This window comes from Corapipo altera, unplaced genomic scaffold, assembly GCF_003945725.1.
Source record: "Corapipo altera isolate COAL_440 unplaced genomic scaffold, ASM394572v1 45, whole genome shotgun sequence".
Classification (NCBI taxonomy): domain Eukaryota; kingdom Metazoa; phylum Chordata; class Aves; order Passeriformes; family Pipridae; genus Corapipo; species Corapipo altera.
The window spans coordinates 24,204,660-24,223,567 of record NW_020884877.1 but is presented as its reverse complement, the minus strand read 5'-3'; the positions used below and the strand labels follow the sequence as shown (position 1 = coordinate 24,223,567).

General features: G+C 40.1%; 1 protein-coding gene across 4 annotated transcripts in view; it reads left to right on the top strand.

Annotated features, from left to right (window-relative positions):
- The window catches only part of MYLK (myosin light chain kinase), a 202,899-nt gene extending 185,908 nt beyond the window's left edge, over positions 1 to 16,991 (top strand). For all 4 annotated transcript variants that reach the window (XM_027637384.1, XM_027637383.1, XM_027637385.1 and 1 more), the window contains 6 exons: positions 1,401 to 1,524; positions 9,360 to 9,512; positions 10,500 to 10,623; positions 11,836 to 11,965; positions 12,859 to 12,978; positions 14,832 to 16,991. In XM_027637384.1, coding sequence (XP_027493185.1) covers positions 1,401 to 1,524; positions 9,360 to 9,512; positions 10,500 to 10,623; positions 11,836 to 11,965; positions 12,859 to 12,978; positions 14,832 to 15,085 — 905 coding nt within the window. In that variant the 3' untranslated portion in view covers positions 15,086 to 16,991. The remainder of the gene's footprint in view (positions 1 to 1,400; positions 1,525 to 9,359; positions 9,513 to 10,499; positions 10,624 to 11,835; positions 11,966 to 12,858; positions 12,979 to 14,831) is intronic.
- Positions 16,992 to 18,908: the final 1,917 nt, after the last annotated feature.

Genomic DNA, 18,908 nt, shown 5'->3' with positions numbered 1-18,908 from the left:
TTTAGATGGTAATCTCTTTGGGAGAGCAATTGTCCCCCACTAGGACATTCTGTTGTGCCTAATCTGGATGCTACTCTTGCACAAAAGATAAACATAATGCAATGAATCTCACTGAAGGCAGATACCGATTGCTCAGGCACATGTGCAGACTGGACAAGAGTTTCTTGACCTAAATCCAAACCTGTTTCAAGTCAGAAACAATTTATTTTCTGACATTTTTATATTTTTATAATACAATTCTTTTATTGGGATGTGGGTTTTTCCCCCCGTCGCTAATCTATTCCTTAGTTTTCTTCCTTCTTCATCTTTCTTGTTCTTTTCTTCTTCCATCCTATTTAGAATGAGCATTGATGAAAATGAGCCCATTGACTTTGCCTAACAATTTCTAACTTAGTGACTTACATTGTGTTTCACACTATGACTAGAAGTCAGACCTATCACTCAGTTGCACACTGGCAGAATAAACTTGCAGTACTATATTATGAACAGGTTGTTCTTCTACCTTCACTACTGTATTTTCCAGTGAAGCAATACTGGTGGGCCAGCACAGGAAAAATGACAAGCGAGTTCACATGTCTCATGACCTTATTCTTTCAGCTCATGCTGGTAGCAGGTGCTTCATTGTAGATAATTTTATGCAGAGACAAATTTGAAACACCTGTGCTACAGGCCAGCTGAATAAAAGGTTGGAGCAGCTGATGACTGAAGGCTGATGATTTGTGCTTCCCCTTCACCACTTTGCATCTCCACAGGTGTGGTTGTAGGCAGGACTAGTTTTGAGAGCATGCCCAAGTCCATCTGTTTCCTTTCTTGTTTCACTGCTGGCCCGTGCCACTTCAAATTTCAGAGACATGCAACCCACTATTGATTTTCTTTCCTATTTACGCTAGAAAAAAATGTGTTGGATTGAAATAGTTATTTCTTGTTATTATAATTTTATCACTACTGGTTCTTTTTACCACAACACCCAGGGCCCTTAGCTGTGATAAGTCTTGGATAATTTGTGAAAACTTTAACTTCTGTCTAACACTGGATTCCTGTAATCCTCTTGTGAAACTGCTAAGGGGATGGAGGCTCAAACCCTTTTATACTTCAGACATCCAAATATGAATTAAACAGTGACACTTTTCCTCTTTCTTAGACTTGGTCTTATGGAAGCTTCTTGCAATAGGAACCTTCTTATGTGATTGTACAGTGCTATATGCTTGAGGATGCTTAATAAATAAATCTTTATTTCTATACATGTATCAGCTAAGAAAATAGCAGTTCAGCAGTTCTGATAAGGATCTTTTAAAAAATCACAAATATAAGGGCAAGACTGGTTTTCCTGTTACTGGAGAATAACTGGTTTTAAAAATCTGCATGCAGCAGTTAATGGTTTTCTCTTTCATTCTTCACAGAAAATGCAGGTTCTCTGAAAGTTCTCTTTGGGACACCTGAGTTTGTGGCTCCAGAAGTTATAAACTATGAACCTATTGGATATGAAACAGATATGTGGAGTATAGGAGTTATCTGCTACATTTTGTGAGTACCTTTGCTATTTTTAGCACAAATTCTGTCAGTCGCTGAACATACAAAATTTTCATCTGCTTCTGAAGTTTTCTCCAATTTTCAGGCCTTTTCTATTCTAATTACCAGCTCCTGCATGTTTAATAAAAGTTCTGTGTTCTCTGAAGGGTGCGGTTGGTAAACTGCAGAACTGGCAGTTTGAGAACTTCAGCCATTTAGTGTTGTACTTCTTGCGTCACAAGCCGGCGACGCTTCATTTAAAAACACAATGCAACAGTATTTTATTATTAACTTTAAACTATTTTTTCCCTTCCAGATATTAAAGAAAAATGTTTGGGCATGCACTAATAACCATTAATTTCCATTCTTTTATTAAAAGAGAGAAAATTTTTGTGAAACTTTGGGGTCTCGTGGGACACACTGAAGTATCCCAGCATTACCATATCTGTTCAGAGTGCATTTTAATTTATTACTAAGCACAAACCACTGGATAAATACGTTTTATAAGCAGCATGAATTGAGGTTGTGGAAGCATTTTAGAGGATGGTTAGCTACAGCTCTTGGTTACATATTTCAGTATTAGATTTGATTTTTATATATGATTTGATAACACGTGCTTATGAACATCAATGAGTCTAGAGAAATGTATATGGAAAGAGCATCTCCATGCCTAGAACAGCACACTTGCTGTTCTTCCTCCCACTGTGACTGTACATATTTGATGCCATATAAACAAGTGTAAAGAAAAGCTCAGCTTGGAGCATAGTTCTTTCTTCCTCACTCCAGCTTCAGCAGTAAGTAAACAGCAGACTTGCTTCTCACTCATTCTTTTAAAAGGCTCCTCTCCATGCCCTTCTCCTTTAATAAAAGAGTCTCCACTGCCCTGGCTACCCTGCTCCTTGACACCTGGCAATGCACAGTTGTTTGCCTCATCTTTCCTTGGTCTTACTGCATTCCTGCTTGCTTCAGGAGCCTATACTTGTTCTCATGCTCTTCTCATTTCCAAACTAAGCAACATAATTCCCTTACACGTCCTGTGCAAAAGCTACTACATCAACTCTCTCTTACTCCCAGCAAAGACTCTGAATATTTCTGTTATCTTCTGTTTCTTATGTGAAGTGTGCTACACTCTTCAAGGTCGCTTTGTTCTGCCAGTTTATTTACAGGACTTTTATTTTCCATTCACTTCCAGCACTTCTTTCTAGATCTTGAAAGCTCGTTTGGATCATTCTGTAGTTCAAATAATGTAGACCACACAGGCAGCACTCGGAAGACAAATTAATCCATTTCTCTGGCTTTTGAGGTCTCCTGATCTGCAGGCTCCTGGAAGGCAGGATGGCGATTCCGGGCACATCCATGGAGCCCAGCACTCCCTCAGTGCTGCAGTGCCCTCTGGAGGCCTCCTGCACCCTGGGGAGCGGAGCTCTGGCCGCAGCGTTACGCACCCTTTTGGGGAGTTCCGCGTCTTTTGCTGGCATTTGTTATTAAAGTGTGTGACGAGTTTCCGTGTGTTCCCCGTACAGGCAGCGACAGACAAGCAAGGCACAAATCGGTGTTGGCAGTGGTGTGCTCCTAAGGCATGGAGCCAGGGCTGCTGCTCCGGTACAGTCCGTGCTGGGGAACACCGGCATCATCTAAGTAGACAAAGCAAAGGGAGCAGGTGAAACAGATGAAGAAAAGGTGAAATGTCTTGCCAAACACTAGTCTGCCAGCACTGGCAGAACTGCTTCTTCCCAGTTTCTCTGTGCCACCAGAAGCAAGATATTTGGATGCTGTACCACCCAGCTGATGGGGTTGGGGTGGTGTTACACTTGACGCAGCTGACCTGATATGCCTTGTGAAATATATTAAGAAATTACTTGTTTGCTGAGGTGTATTTAAGCTCATTTAACCGCTCATGAGGGGAAAACTACATTACACAAACATAATGAAAATCTTTTTTTTCGATGCATAGCTGTTGCCACATAGTGATTAGCAGTAATAACCAGCTTTTGTCTTTCTTGCCGTAAGAATAATGTAATAGAAGTTAGGGAAGACCTGTGAGTCACCACTTGGACTTTCCCTCTCCACCCCAGAGTGACAGGTTCCTGATCTGTCTTAACTTTCTTAAAGCCCAGCTATTTTTACAGACTCACAGCTATGAGCCATTATCTAAAATGGACCATCACATCATCATTGCAGAATGCAAATAAAAGTCATTGAGAACTGCATATCTCTTTACTTGTAGCTCTGCTTTCCTGTTTTGATTGTAAGCTCAGAACTGCCAAATCTCATGCACCAAGTGTAAGACTCACTCATTTATTGTCTGCCTCATGTTCCATCACTGTGCTTGTAACTTGGCATTTGCACCCTGTCTCCCTGCCATGGTGAGTGGGGCCATGAAGGCAGAGGCGAGCGCTGCAGCAGCACTGCACTCAAGGGCGGGTCTGCTACAGGCAGCTGATGGCCCAAGGCTGCTGTGTCCACCATGTGATCTAAGTGAAGCAGCAGGGAGCACCTACTGCATGACTTGACATAACATCTCTTTTTAAGGTGGGATTCCAGAGTGCTGAGAGACCTGTAACCTGCCTAGAAAGTGCCTGTATTTCCATGATGTGCTGCACAACAGTGAATACAAACCAGGGTTAGCAAAGAGCTGCTAAAGAGATCTTTGAGTGAAGGGTCTTCCCTACAGAAGAATAAATAGGATGTAGTCTTCAGTAGGAAGCAGGGTGACAGCACTTCTGACGAAACCCTGCAGCAAACCCCCTCTCCAGTCCCTCTGCTATGCAGGCATAAGTACAGATATCACACTCCCTCTTGGGATCTGCATCTGTCTTCCTTATGGCATGACTGACTTAATTTATCCTACAGTTCATGGGTTCCCTTTCCACATTTCTAAGCTATACATTAAATCCTTTAAATCTTCCTGGATAACTTATTCAGTCCTGTCTCTTCATCTGTCTTTGTTCTTCCTTAAATTTCCGTGTTTGTATTCTGCACTTTAAGGTTTTTTATATTCCACTTTTATCTTGTTCTCTGTCCTGTTCTGTATCACAGTACTGTCCCACATACTTAAGTTGATCTATTGCCTTAGAAATAACAGGCCACAAATATTATAGCTTCTGTATATCATCTCCATTTATGTCTATTTCAGAATTTCTTTTTGCATTTACATTAACCTTTATCTAATGAAGGTTAAACCTCCTGAATTCTTTCCAACTCTTTCTGGAAAGAATTCATTCTCTGGGCATTGCTGAATTTGCTTATTGGATTTTTTTCTAGTTCTAGTTCTTTTCTAATGGATAGTAAGTGTTTTCAATATTTAGTAATCTGAAACAATTTCTAAACTCTATCTTTATTTCAAACCAATTTTCAGTCTAAGCTTTCAGCACTGCATGTACGTACATTGAATGTGGATAGCCCTTTTCCTTCTGGCTCCACAGGATTTGATTAGTTTCAGGGAGGAATTGGCTGTGGCTGATTCAAACCTCTGCTTGCTTTCCAGTAGCTCTTCTCACTTTATCAGTGCCAGGCAGTGTATCTTTGCAGCATAGCTCATCTCTGTCAATTAATATTTTTTAATATACTGTATCTTAGGCTGTGTTTTAATATCACATTTGATCTTGCTGTACACTCTTCTTCTTCAGCACCTTCCTAATTGCACTCACCCTGATTCTTCAAACATTTGTTCCCTTTCCTTTTTATTTATTGTGTTGTTCACCACTGCTGTTATTCCTGCCTTGTTTGGCAGTTTGGGTTGGTTGAAAGATCTTTCGGCATCGTTCATCTTTTGGGTGTGCTGCCTTGGAACTTCAATAAGGCAAGACACAATACTGGCTTACACTCAGCCCCATGTTGTATCAAAAATTTATGCCTCCTTAATATAAAGATGTAAGAACACTCCTTGTTCTTTCCTTAAAGCAATTTAGGAAGGCCTTAATGTCAAGATGGTACTGCTCAAAAGAAAATGTTCTATTTGTTCTGTGGCACTGGCAAATTGTGGTTCCTCAGTAATCCAGTGGGCATGTGAAACAAGGATGAGAACAGCGTAACACCCTTGCTTCAGCAGTGAGCTTTCTTCTTTTCATGGGTTTAGTGGTCTCTTCTCCTGGAGACAACCAGTGTGGGAGTCAGTCAGCGCTCAGCTAAGGAAAAAGTGGTGTTGTCCCATGGATGTGTGTTCCCCACAAAGTAGCCTGACACTATTTATTTGTTTTATTGCACTTGTAAAAGAATGAAATTACTACATGATCTCCAGGCTGCAGGCGTTTTGTGCTTATTTGATGTGCCGTGCACAGGTTTATCAGAAGCAGATATTACTTTCCATACTGAGACGGGTTACTTTGTTTTGCACTGCTAATGCAAGGCAAGGACTGTGAGGAGGAGCTCATTGCCAGCAGTCCCAGTCAGCTGCTGCTGCAAGCTCTGTCTGCAGAGTAACGCTCAGAGTCTGACATTTTGGGACAAGCAGCAAAGTCATCTTCCCTGGCTTAGTGGGAGTCTTAATGCAAAGATCTCCAGTTGAAATGCCATGGTGTTTGTTACACAGGCACAGATACTGGTGTCCACACTGGACCCTTTTGATCTTAACGTTTCTAAGTCTGCACTCAGAGCTTTGTAACAACAGACCAATAAACGTTAAGGAACTTCTACAGGATAAAATATATTTCTTCTTTATTTAGAAGTGGAAACTCTGAAAGATTTTCTAAACAAATAGTTCTTAACATGCCAGGAAGATGCCTGGTTGAGTGGCTGGAAGAATGTTTTCAGTAAACAACCTGCTGCTTGTCTAACAGTAACTTCGCAGTGTAAGCACAGAGTTAATTTTCTAGCGCAGTAGCTCATCTTTATCACTTAAGCATTCCAAAAAGAAATTGTTTCCATTAGCTGTCAAAAGAGTTGCTGGGCCATTATTACTTTAAATGGCTATTAAGAAATGAACAACCAAAACTTCAGTCAGTGAAATCTCTGCTAAAGATAAGAATTTCTGGTTGTAATTACATTAGTTGCTGGATTTTGTTTTCTGACTATGGACAAGGATCTAGTTCTCCTTAGAAGTATTTCCACAACAATGCAACTGATTCAGAGTGTAAAACTTTAGTAGAGAGAAAGTTATTTTAGCCTTATAAATTTTTAGAAGCACATTCAGAAAATAGGTTCATTGAAACATTTGAATGGGAACTGTTACACTGATGTTTGGAAATGACAAAGTGAATGGAGGCTTAACTGCTAACCACCTGGTGATTTACCAAATGCAATCCTACCACAGCGTTTAAGATTTTATCAGATAATTCTGTCATGCAATTCTAAAATAAATGAAAAAAAAAATTAAAAAAAACCAAACCAAACAAAAAAAATTACAAATAATTAAAGAACTTTAAACTGTGTGTGACATGCAGTATTCCTTTGCCCAGAAATTTAGATTGTCTTTATAAGCACTGCCTCTTATGGCAGTGTGGAGCAGTGGTGTTCCCACATGAAGCAGTGTCTCTGTACCTATAGCAGTCTTTTTAGCATGCAAACGATCTCTCAATAATGCATCTTTAATCTCTGGAAATAGGCCAAATATTGTCTAACATAGCACAAGAGCTGCAACAACACTATTTGTGGTAATACTACGCAAAGGTCACCTTTGCCATACTTCAATCAAGTATTGAAGGGAAATGGGATTGTTAATGCTCTGGCTACCCAAGTGTGTCCTCTGGAAGCTTAACTGGATGCAGATGTGCATCTCCTCTATTGTCAGTGAACTATAAAAATACTTCACAGACCTGTCATTGTCTAAGCCACTGAATTGGCTGAGAGATTATTGTACTTACTACAAAGTCAAAAAAGAGACAACTTTGCACTGAAATCAGAAGTGCAGTCTGCATGAGATTTTTGCACTTTCTAAAAATGTTATAGAGAAAAATGACATTGCCATAAATAAGAAAATGCTTAGCTATTGGAGTGGAGGTAGGTTTAAGGCCCCGCAGGAACGCTTTGTGGATTCCAGGACAGAGATTTTGATTGCCTCACTGAGGTACCTGCTGGCCGTGAGGGCAGAGCAGAGCCTCTCACTGCGCCACAGCTGTGCCAGCTCTGCAGTGCTGTCAGACACAAACCTTCCCTCTTCCAGTAAAGTAAGTGTCAAACACAGAGAACAGTCATGGTAAAGTTAGTTTATATGAGCATTTTCTGCATGTCAGTCTTTCAGCTTTCAGTAACTTGTGACTGTTATATCTTCATAAATAGGTTTATGCCACCTTACACATTTACAAAATCATCTTCACTGTTGCATTTGAATGCACCCCATATAATGGAAAGTAAGACACCAAATACATTCTGTTCTAATTTACCTTGTTCTGCCTGAGAATAAACAAACCTTTTATCTTCATCTCATGTATTATTACTAACAAGTTTCTGAAGTATACACATAAGATCTGGAGTCTGCTGTACTGCACACAACTTCCAGAAATGGTAAAAGATTTAGTATCTGCTCTGTCTGAGACTTCAAAGAGTGTGTGTTTCTGCTTTGCTTATAGAAATAAAATCCTCAGGAACAAATTCCAAATCAGATTTTGAATGTAATTAGAGGCAAAAAAAAAGAAGCAAAATAACTTTGAAGGGGGAGATTATTCTATATTATTAATCTTATAGTTTACTTTATTTGACCTCAGTCTTTTTTTCTACCAGTCTGTTCTGTGATGTTCAGTGGCATCACAATATTCATATAGTATGATATCTGTATAGTATTTTCAGAGCCCTAATAAGTTAGAGTTATTTTTCCATATTTAAATGAAATTATTGTTGAAATGTAACTGGTTGTTTTAATTGATTAACAGAATTGTACAGAGAAAGCAAATAAAGTCTGTAAAATTTTGTGAAGAATAGATTATTCAGTAAATTGTGTGCCAGGAAGACCAGGAAAACCGATTAACTTGTAGTTCTAAGGAATAAGCAACCTTTCACCTGAAAGTTTTTACTGCAAGTGTGATATAGAGGCATCAAAGGTATCCAGATTCACAAAGGCATAGTATAATAAAGGATAATGCTCCACTGGAGAAAAATACTCTGCAAAAATGACACCATGATGTTCTGTAATTGCCTTTCACTGACAATTTATCAGTTATGTTGAGTAAAAAGCCTTGGAAGCTCAAGTAGGTGCTAGGAGAGCATTATTTCCATTTCATGCATCATCATGATTGACTGAGAACATAAAGACCAAATTACTTTTGGATGCATCTGCATAACTCCACAGCCTGCAGTGATGTAGCACTGTTTTATCTGTCTATATAATCCAGGGTGGGTTTGTTTACAGAATAGCCCTGTGGATTTCATGATTTCATTGTGCATCTTTCTTCTTGGGCTCTCTCTGCAGGAGTCAATGGAACAAAATGTACAAAAAAACCTCGGTTTGACAGTAAAGACAGCAAAGTCACTCTGAAACTAGATGATCTCCAGAGGTCCCTTCCACCCTAATAATTCTGTAATTCTGTGAAAGTGCCAGGAAAGAAAAAAAAAAAGATATTCAACTGAATTTGATGTGAAAGTTCCAGGATTACTTATGTAGGACTAGACAAGCCATTTAACAAAATAGTATGCTCCAATTTCACCTAATTCTAGTTCTCCTCAAAAATGTCTTGGGGAAAAGAGAAACAAGAAAAATGTGCCTTTCAGTTTTGCTGACAAAATTCTGGTTTCCTTCCCATAAGACTAGTTAGCTTCGAGTCCTTCTCCTTTTTTTTGTTATGTTTTTAAAGGGAGCTTTTATTGATAAAGAGCTGCTGAGTATAGGAGATGTCACACGATTTTAACTCACTCCTGCAATAATTTGCAAATTGACACGGCTTGTTTTGTATCTGTCTGTGTGTCTGTTTTACCCCCAGGGTCAGCGGGCTTTCTCCTTTCATGGGTGACAATGACAACGAAACCCTCGCCAACGTCACCTCAGCAACGTGGGACTTCGATGATGAGGCTTTTGATGAAATCTCTGACGATGCCAAGGACTTTATCAGCAATCTGCTGAAGAAAGACATGAAGTAAAGCTGCTGGACTTGATACACTTTCTGTGTTTGCATTTAGCTGAGCTTGTAGCTCGTGTTTCCCCACTGTGAATCTCCACATGGCCGCAGCACCTCTGGCGCTACTTTATAAGGAGCTCTGCGTGCCCGTCTGTCTGTGCGTGCAGCGCTCGCTTGTTTTACCACAGGGAGCAGGGGCTGAATGGAGCACCTGCTTACGATCTCTTCCCTTCCCTTGGGCAAGATGCACCCTGAGGTTTTGTGTGGCCACCCTGATCTCCTCTGTTTCGTGACACAGACTCCTGCATGACATGTCCTGTCTTGATCTGAATGGGTTGCAATTTTTTGCCATGTGTTGCTTTTAAGTGTGGTACCTCTAAGTAGGCAGCTTTCCTATAAATGCAGTAATTGGGCGAGAAAAAAAATATCAGAGTTGGAAGCCCTATTTGCAGTAGTGCCTGAACAGAGCAAGGAGAGGAAACATAATTCTTCTAATGAGTTACCAATTGGATGGATGGAAAACAGAGAGTTATTTATCTGTGCCCTTGAGCAAAGTGAAGAATGGGTGTGACTTGTGAGATTTGGACATTTCTGGTTTTTTAGATATTCGGGTCGGTATTAAGTGGTGGGACAGAGAAATCTCTGTAAGTGAAAGAAAGAAGATCTGGGATGGGGCTCTGCCAGCACGAAGTAGCTGAATCACTGACACTGTGGCTCTGCTCTATGTGTTCCATGCCTAAAACATATGGCTTTTCCTGCTCTGTTTTATAATGTTTTATCAACACTTAAAATTGCACAGTTTTCTCTCAAAAATATCTACAGAAATTATGAAAGTGAGTTTAAGAAGTAAGCAGGGCTGGGAAAGCAGGGCCATGTGATTTATGTTGCTAAATTTAGGAAACAGAAAAGTCAGCTCCCAGAAAATAGAGCACAAAACAATGTTACAGCAGGTAGGTTCGCCTCTTGTTACTGGCAACACTGACAGGTCTTTTTATGTAAAAACAGGAGTCGCTTCAATTGTACTCAATGTCTTCAGCATCCTTGGCTGCAAAAAGACACCAAAAACATGGAAGCCAAAAAACTTTCCAAAGATAGGATGAAGAAATATATGGCCAGAAGAAAATGGCAGGTAATGAAGAGGACACGGAATTGGGCTCAATAGCTTAATAAGTCTCTTTATTTTTAATGTTTATGATTCTGAGAAACGCGTCACGTCAGGTGGTTTCTGCTGCTGGTGAAAGCTCTGATGTGGCCAGAGTGTGAATGCAGGACAGTGGGTTTGGTTTCTGCATCGAGCAGTGGGAGGGTGCACAGCTGCACATATGTTGCATGTGGTGATTCCATTTCAGGCTGCTAAAAGGCATATCAGTTCAAGTATGGTTTTTCCTACTCTTTTCGGGGTATGCCTATCTCTCTTCCCTCCCCTCTCCATGCCACTGAGGAACGGGGGGTTATGTGGTCCTCAAGAAACATGAACAGTTCAGGTAAAATTTATCCACCTGGCCTCTGCAAAGACACTTTATTTTGTGGTAGTTTCATGCTGCTGAGCCAGTAGTTCTGTCCTGTTGGAGCCTCAAGCTTCTCATGGATTTGGTCATATTGATTTAATAATTTTCTTTGACCTATTTGGTCTTCATATCTTCATTTTTCTTAATGCTGGGACTGTTGTAGCAGGTCCATCTGTGCTGCTATCCATCTGATAGCTAGAGGAGCTGCTGTGTGAAATCTTACATCCAGCCTACAAAATATTAATTTATATAAATCTACCTTATATTTCCTTTTATGTTCTACTGTACATGTTTCTTGGACCTCATGCAAGCTGTACAGAAATACAAGTGTCCGTACTAAAGCCAGCGTAGTTTGAGCATATTTTAGTATGCTGGTGGTTGGTCCTCGATCCTGTCAGAGGTCTGCTTCCATCATGCAGATGGTACTTTCTCATTCATTCCATATTAGCTCGTTATTCGCCTTTGATGAAGCTCAGTCCAGCCCATGTGGCTGTGGAGAGAGCCGTCCCCCACCAGAGTTCAGTTCCAGTTTAACAGGACATAGCTCTCTTGCTGGCCCTCCTCTCGCACAGCGCTTTTTATCCGCAGCTAACAGAGACATTCATTTAGGTATGAGTTCATCAGGGGAAGTTTATATCTGCAACTAAATTTGGTAATTCAGTCCAGCCTGCTCTGTCTCTCCTAAAACAACAGAGCTATATATAAGCAGTTTGTCCAACAATTCCAGTGAGGTTTGCAGAGATCCCAGATAATTTGTCCGAAGCACGATTGTTGCAGAAAATCACATGCCTGTTGGACTGGATTGATCAGAAGCCTTTTATGTTATGTCTTAGAAAACAGGCCATGCTGTCCGAGCAATAGGAAGACTGTCATCCATGGCAATGATTTCTGGTATGAGTGGGAGGAAGGCCTCTGGGAGCTCGCCTACCAGCCCTATAAATGCAGACAAAGCAGAGAACGAAGGTAAGGAATTTTTCTGCACCATAATTTTACGTCTCTCTGAATCAATCTTACTGAAACTTTTAGCAAAATGCTAGAGACCAATCACTGAGTTGGATATTCCTGCTTGCTCTCTCACTGTCTCTCTCTCTCTGTTTTTATCTTCCTATTTTTTAAAGAAATCTCTCAAAAATTAATTGTACTTATATTGTTCTGCTACTCAAAATATCCCAGTAGAAGTACAGGCAGTAAACTCTTCTCTTTTTAAAGTCAAAGAATTAAGGCAGATTTGTCAGCTGCACTTTCTCTGAGTTTGGGAATGCATGTTTATACAAAGACGACAGTGATGTATTGCCTTCTCATGCAAGCGAGCAAGCAATAAAGTATTAACACTTGCTGTAACCAAGACACATATCCTGCATTAACCATGCGCCTCAGACTGGGCATTTAGGGAAAAAAATAATGTATCTGCATTATTCCCCTACATCCCCAGCTAAAATGTGGATTTGTGGTTTGTAACAATCAGAGGTGCAAATGTTTCACACTGCTGAGAATCAAGCAAGTAATTTTGACAAATCCACACAGACTGTGGGCCTGACACAAGTGGAGCTGGTTTATTCCCCTGAGTAGCAAAAGCCCAGGTTTGGTTAGAAAGAAATTCAAGAAAAAAATACTGACAATGCGTAGCATGGTGGCCTGCAAGTCAACTTCTTTCTATTTATGGCCTGAATCTTTGTCCAGCTGCAAAAGACTGGCACAAAACTAAGCAGCCAAAGTCCTCGCTGTCCTGATTGTCTTACAAAATTAAGTGAAATAAAAGATGCTTTAATTACCATCTGGTAATTAAAAATTAAAATGCATCTTTTGAGAACATGCCCTGTAAAACTGTTAACTACCTATTCTTCACTCTCCTGCAGATGCTTTCCTTGAAGAAGTGGCTGAAGAAAAGCCCCATGTAAAGCCATATTTTACTAAAAAGATCCTTGACTTGGAGGTTGTGGAAGGAAGTGCTGCTAGATTTGACTGCAAAATTGAAGGTACTTTGAATAAGCATGTCTGTTTCTTTGTTTCCTTCCTTGCCAGTTTTCTGCATTGAGCAGTTTGACTTTTTCAGGGGTTTTTTCTGTGTTGTTGTTGGGTTGGTGCCATTCTTCTTTACCAACATCTGCCTGTCACAGCATGAATGTGTTGCAATAACAGAAATTATCTGGAGCTGCATGAACTTGTTCTGTGCTTGCCATAGAACAGAAATCTACAAAAGTCAATGTGTGAATCACTAATTCAGAATAGCAAGTGGGAACTGTCATATGATTTTTGAGGGTAGAAACAGTAAAAACAAGATGCAACATATTGCCATAAATTGAAAGAGTATACTCTTAGAGACTGCTAAGCAGAGACCAAGAATTAATAGGAAGTCACTTCTCTGAAATGACAGACAAATTTCAGATGGCCTCAAGATAACTTTAAGCCATACATACATTGTATTAAAAGCAAAGTCCCTAACAGCGTATGTGCTTGAAAAGTATATTAATATCATTGCTCTGGTTACATAAGTCACATCTAGAAAATACTGTATTGTTGTTTGGGGTTTTTTTTAAATTTATGAGTTCGAGAAAGAAAACTCAGACTGGAATATGCAGACAGAAAGCATAAGTTTATAAGAAAGCACTTAAGGAGCACGGGCGTGGTCAGCCCAGCAGTCTGAAAGCCAAGACCACTGGCACTTCTATTGCAATGAGATTGAAGCTTCTGTATCTCAGCTGTGGATGAAAACTAGAAATTAGGAGAGAAGAGCTGTGAAAACAGAAGGGATAGAGTCAGTACCATACTGCATGTGTTCAAGTTAATTTATGATGTTAAAATGAGGTTCAGAAACTGCCTCACTGACCTTCTGCTTGTTTGTTTCTGTGCTCCCAATCTCTTTCACTGCCTATGTTTCCTACCTCACAGTGGAGATGTGAGGATGGATTATTATTGCTGATGGATGCTCAGCGTGAGGGGTATGTGCACAAGTACTGCATGGAATAAAACAGATGGATGTACCACAGCTGATGTTCCAAACTTTCCAGTGTATTGCTGTAATGGTCATTGTGTATTAAGGATTGCTGCACTTTATTTCTGCTCAGTGGGAAGTTATTCTCCCGTCACAGTCCAGAACTTGGCTGAGATGGCAAACCTTGAATTTGTTATAGCAGCCAAGAGTACTGTATAAGGGATTGTTCTCCAGCAGGCATTGTACAGCCCTGCTCTGGAGGCTTTGCAGAGCCATTTGCTTCACAAAGGCTCCAAAACTCCTGTTGAGATGCATAATCAAAATGTTTTTCTGAGACTCCCTGGCTTATCCTAACAAACAGAGAGAGAAAATGGGAGTGCCATGTACAGGACAGGCTGGTTTGTAAGGAGCAGATTAGAAGGAGGAAGATTTGGAATAGCCATGGCAAAGCAACCTGAGAAAGATATTAAATTGTAGTTGTAAGCCAAAACAGCTTTACCCTTGAAATTCTAAATCTTGATGTTGGGAACTGTGGTTTCCAGAAAAGCTGCAGTGTAAGGTGAGCCTCAAATACACTGTCAGGAGTCCCTCGCTGGCTGCTGGATGAGACACATAAAAAGGTGTCTGCTGGCACTGCTAAAGGAGTGGAAAGAGGAATCCAGCGAGTACTGCAGTGCTCACTTGCAATTTTGGTTATTCGTAATAAGGTTGTTTCAGGTAAATGGGAAGGAAAAAAGCCTTGCATCATCTACATCTATTTTACATAGAATTCAATAAAATATTTGTCCATCAACATGTTGGCACGTCCATACACAGAGAGGGAATTAGAGTGTAAAGGAATTAAGGGTGAGTTAATATCCGTTTATTGCAGTTGCTGTTCTCTCTCTGCTCTTGCAGGATATCCTGACCCTGAGGTAATGTGGTACAAGGATGATCAGCCTGTCAAGGAGTCCCGTCACTTCCAAATAGATTATGATGAGGAAGGGAACTGTTCTTTGACTATTTCTGAAGTATGTGGGGACGATGATGCCAAATACACCTGCAAAGCTGTTAACAGCCTTGGGGAAGCCACGTGCACCGCAGAGCTCCTTGTGGAAACAATGGGAAAAGAAGGAGAAGGAGAAGAAGAAGATGAGGAGGAGGAAGAATGAAACAAGGCTAAAAAAAAAAGAAAAAATATATTTAAAGACTCTCCTTATAAGGCTCAGAAAACCAAGTTATCAAAAGCACCTTGTGTGATACGTAGGTCTTTGGGGGAATGTTCTTTCAGCATGATCAGTTGATACCTGTTTGCTTTATCTGTGGGCATTAATTCAAATCAGCAGGCACTTTTAAGTTGCCAGCATGATTGGATTGACTTTAAGCAAATCATCAACTAAGTTGCCCAGTCTGTTTTTAAAATCAAATGTATGGAAAACAAGACTACATTTATATTCTGAACATCTTAAAGAAAAATAGTCTATTTACTGAGCTCATTGCTCCACATCATCACTTTCCTCAGCCAAAACTCCAGCTAAGTTGGCTCCCCAAGATATACTTTACAAGGAATCATTGGCCAGAGATGCAGTGAATCTCTCCAGTCCTAAGGAATAGGCTGCTCCCTGAGCTGTGTCTTCTATAAGGGAAGGTTTGACACAGACAGCATTGCAATTTGTATGTTGGCATGGTTCATTTTTCATTTGCTTTAAGCAGAATCTCACAGTCCTCCTAACTTCAAACACATTTGCTGCCCTTTGTCAGTGTGCTGTTAGTGCTGTTGTAATACTGGCAAACATTAAACATCCAGGTGGTTTCCCAAGATACTCCTAATCTTGCTTTTAGCCAACTGATCACACTTTGTCATCTTTCCCTTATGGAGTCTGTCACTTCCATGCAGTTACAGCTGCCTGTTTAAGAAACAGACTGAAAACATAAAAGACTGAGAATATTTTCTGTGTTTCTGGTCAGTCTAATAATGATTCATATATATGCTGCTGTGAAAAAAACAGGTTATTGCACAATCAGTGACTTCTCTGTGCATGTGTGTGAATGGAATCACAAGTTAGTTAAAGTTTTACTTGCATATATTTAGAAATTGCAAAACAGATTTCAACTGATGATAAGCTGGAAACTCCCACAGATTTTTGGAGTAGCCGAAAAGATAGTAGCCTGGATTACAAACTCCTCTATACTTAGCAGTTTCCAAAGAATCTTAACCTATATAGGACCTATTTCTACCTTATGAGCTTGACTGTCTTGTTTTTGTCTTGAACCTGCACCAGTAAGGCTGTTGCGTTTTTTAAAGGCGCAAAAAAACAAAACCAAAAAAAAAAATCCAACTCCCTTTTTTTTTTTCTCAGAAATTGTTAATGCACTCAGACTTAGTAACTTTGCTTTCCTTTCACAGTATTGGCACTTTTTAATTTTTTTTTTTTTGTTGTTCAGAGGTAATATCAGAGGCTGCAAGGTGATATGCACAATCCAAAACCAGTGTGTCTTATATCTATGTATCATTCCAAAAGTGATTATTTTTCTTTTCCACTTTTTGTGTGTAAAGCGCAACCATTTGCATTTCAAAGGTTACCTCTTTTAAAAAAAAACATTACCTTAAATCCTCACCATTAAGTAGTCAGTGTACTTTAATACAGGTGTGTACATTATCAACCTTAGGTTGTTTGATATTACCTAGTTGTGTATGTGTTTCATATGATTTGCTCTTCTACATTCAAAGCTCAGTTAATGTGGATGACACGATGGTTTTTAACTGCTTTACTCTTTGTTGCTAAGTTCAGATTGCCAGCATGTCTTTTCCTTTTCGATTGATGAAAACCTCGTTATACTAAACACAGTATTGCCACAATTCCTTATACAGAAAGGTTGTGAATCTGATTTAGAGCATACAGAGCTTTCCTCACGTTTGTTTTTTTTTAAATGTTTTAGGCAACAATGGGGTGTATTTTGTACCTTAATAAAAATATGCTAATGATCTCTCTATTTGTTAAACCATCAGAATTGCAAAGATGAGACCGCTACGGCTGTAGTTACTCACGGTTCCTAAATAAATACTACCACAAAGCACGCCTCGTATACTCTGTTACAGGCGCTACCGCGCTCTCCTTGGCTACGCGTCTCCTCCTGCTCTGCCCTGAGAGCTGCTGGGCACACAAATGGATGAGGTGGTAACAGTGAAGCCTCCCTGACTTCTGTATTGCTGCTGCACTTCTCCTGCCCTGTCAGTGCAGGCTGGTGCTGTGCAGAGGCTGCTCTGCCCCCCAGGTACAGCCTGGGGCTGGCACTCGTAGCCATGTGCTCTGCACATCTCATCGCATCCCTCATCACACACAGAATGATCAGCAGTGGGAATGTGGATGGGGCACCATGACAACTGTGGGTTTGTTTTACAGCTGAGAATTCCCTTAAGGTGGGGAAACGTAGATCTGAAGGAGTATAAGAGCAAGAGAGAAAAAAATGAGAGAAGTCTCACTGTACATGTGGACTTACACCAATGTTCCTAAAAGCTGTAAAGATGAAGGCAAATCTGCTTGTGCTGCTTTTATGCAGACTTTTTCTCGTGTGCAGTCCTAGACACTACGGACCCTGCAGGACCACACAGAAACTCCCTAAAGCAAAGATTGTGAAACACCCTGCTTGTACCAATATGTTTCTGAGCAAATCTTCAGCCCGTCAGTCATCTTTACAAGATGCACGTCAGTCTTGTGAATGTACCTGACTTTATACAGTGACTGCTGATTTCTGTCCAGGTAGGCACATGCATAAAAAGGTCTGGCTCTGATGGGCTGCTCTGTGGGTACAGCAAGGTCTGTGGGTACATGTACTGGGTATCAAAACCCACAGACTCAGTATTGGTGTTCCTGCACAGATTTTCCTCTCCCTCTCATACTTTACTAGTCCTTTTGGGTTCCACAACCTATAAATTGCATGTTTTTCTTTTGCTCCAAGGATATCCCAAGGAGCTTACCATCTCCTTGTTCCTTCCTATTAACATCCATTCTAGTCTGCAGGAAATAATGACTTCTACTTCAAAAATTATATGATATGTGTCTACTTCAGATCTGAGCAACTGATTCCAACCTGTATTTGACCTCAAATTTTTTTGTTTTGTTTGAACAACAGAATTCTATTTCCACTAAAGAAAGATATTTTATATACTTGAAACCCCGTCTCATTTTTCCAGCCATCCTAATTGGCCTAATAAAAGGCATAACCTCTTTCTATAAATCTTGTCTTTCTTGTATGTTTGCAGAAAGCCACTCTCGGGGGCTCATAGAGTTGAAATTATCCCCAGTATCAGAGGTATGCAAGACACTGGTACTGCCCAAGATGGACCATTTAATTCTATTTCTTTTGTATAACATTCAGTCTTCTCAAGTAACATGGACAATTTCAGACTGGCTTCTGTTTTTCAGTACTCGTGTTTCTGGATTTGCAGAAACTTAATTTACTGAATGACTGGCCTGTCCAACCACCTTTGCTACTTGCATGTGTGGCATGCAGACTGCTGGATTGCTGCTTCCCTTTATTCACAAGGAAGACAGCACCAAACTTCACAGCCCTCTCCTCTGCAGTGACTGTCAGGCTTTGAAAAGATTGCTTTTTTTTTTTTAGTTGCACACATGAATAATTAATGATTTGCTACTCTAAAATTTATTTATTGAAACATTGCACTAAAACACTGGTGTTTGAAAATGGAATTCTCATCAATCATCTTTGCACTTTGAGCCCTACTGCCTGCAAGAGACGTAATGCCATGACTTTATTAGGCCACATAAATACACATGTATTGCTGGGATGGGAAGTGAGGCTTATGCTATTATTCTGCACTGCTCATAAAGGGACTGCACCATGACATGCATGGGAAATAAACTGAGAATTGTTTATGGAAGTCAAGAAGTAACCCCAGAGAGTGTTTACAATTTCTGTAAGGGAAAAAAAATAAAAATTCTTCCATTATAGCTCTCCAGAAAGGCAGTTCTG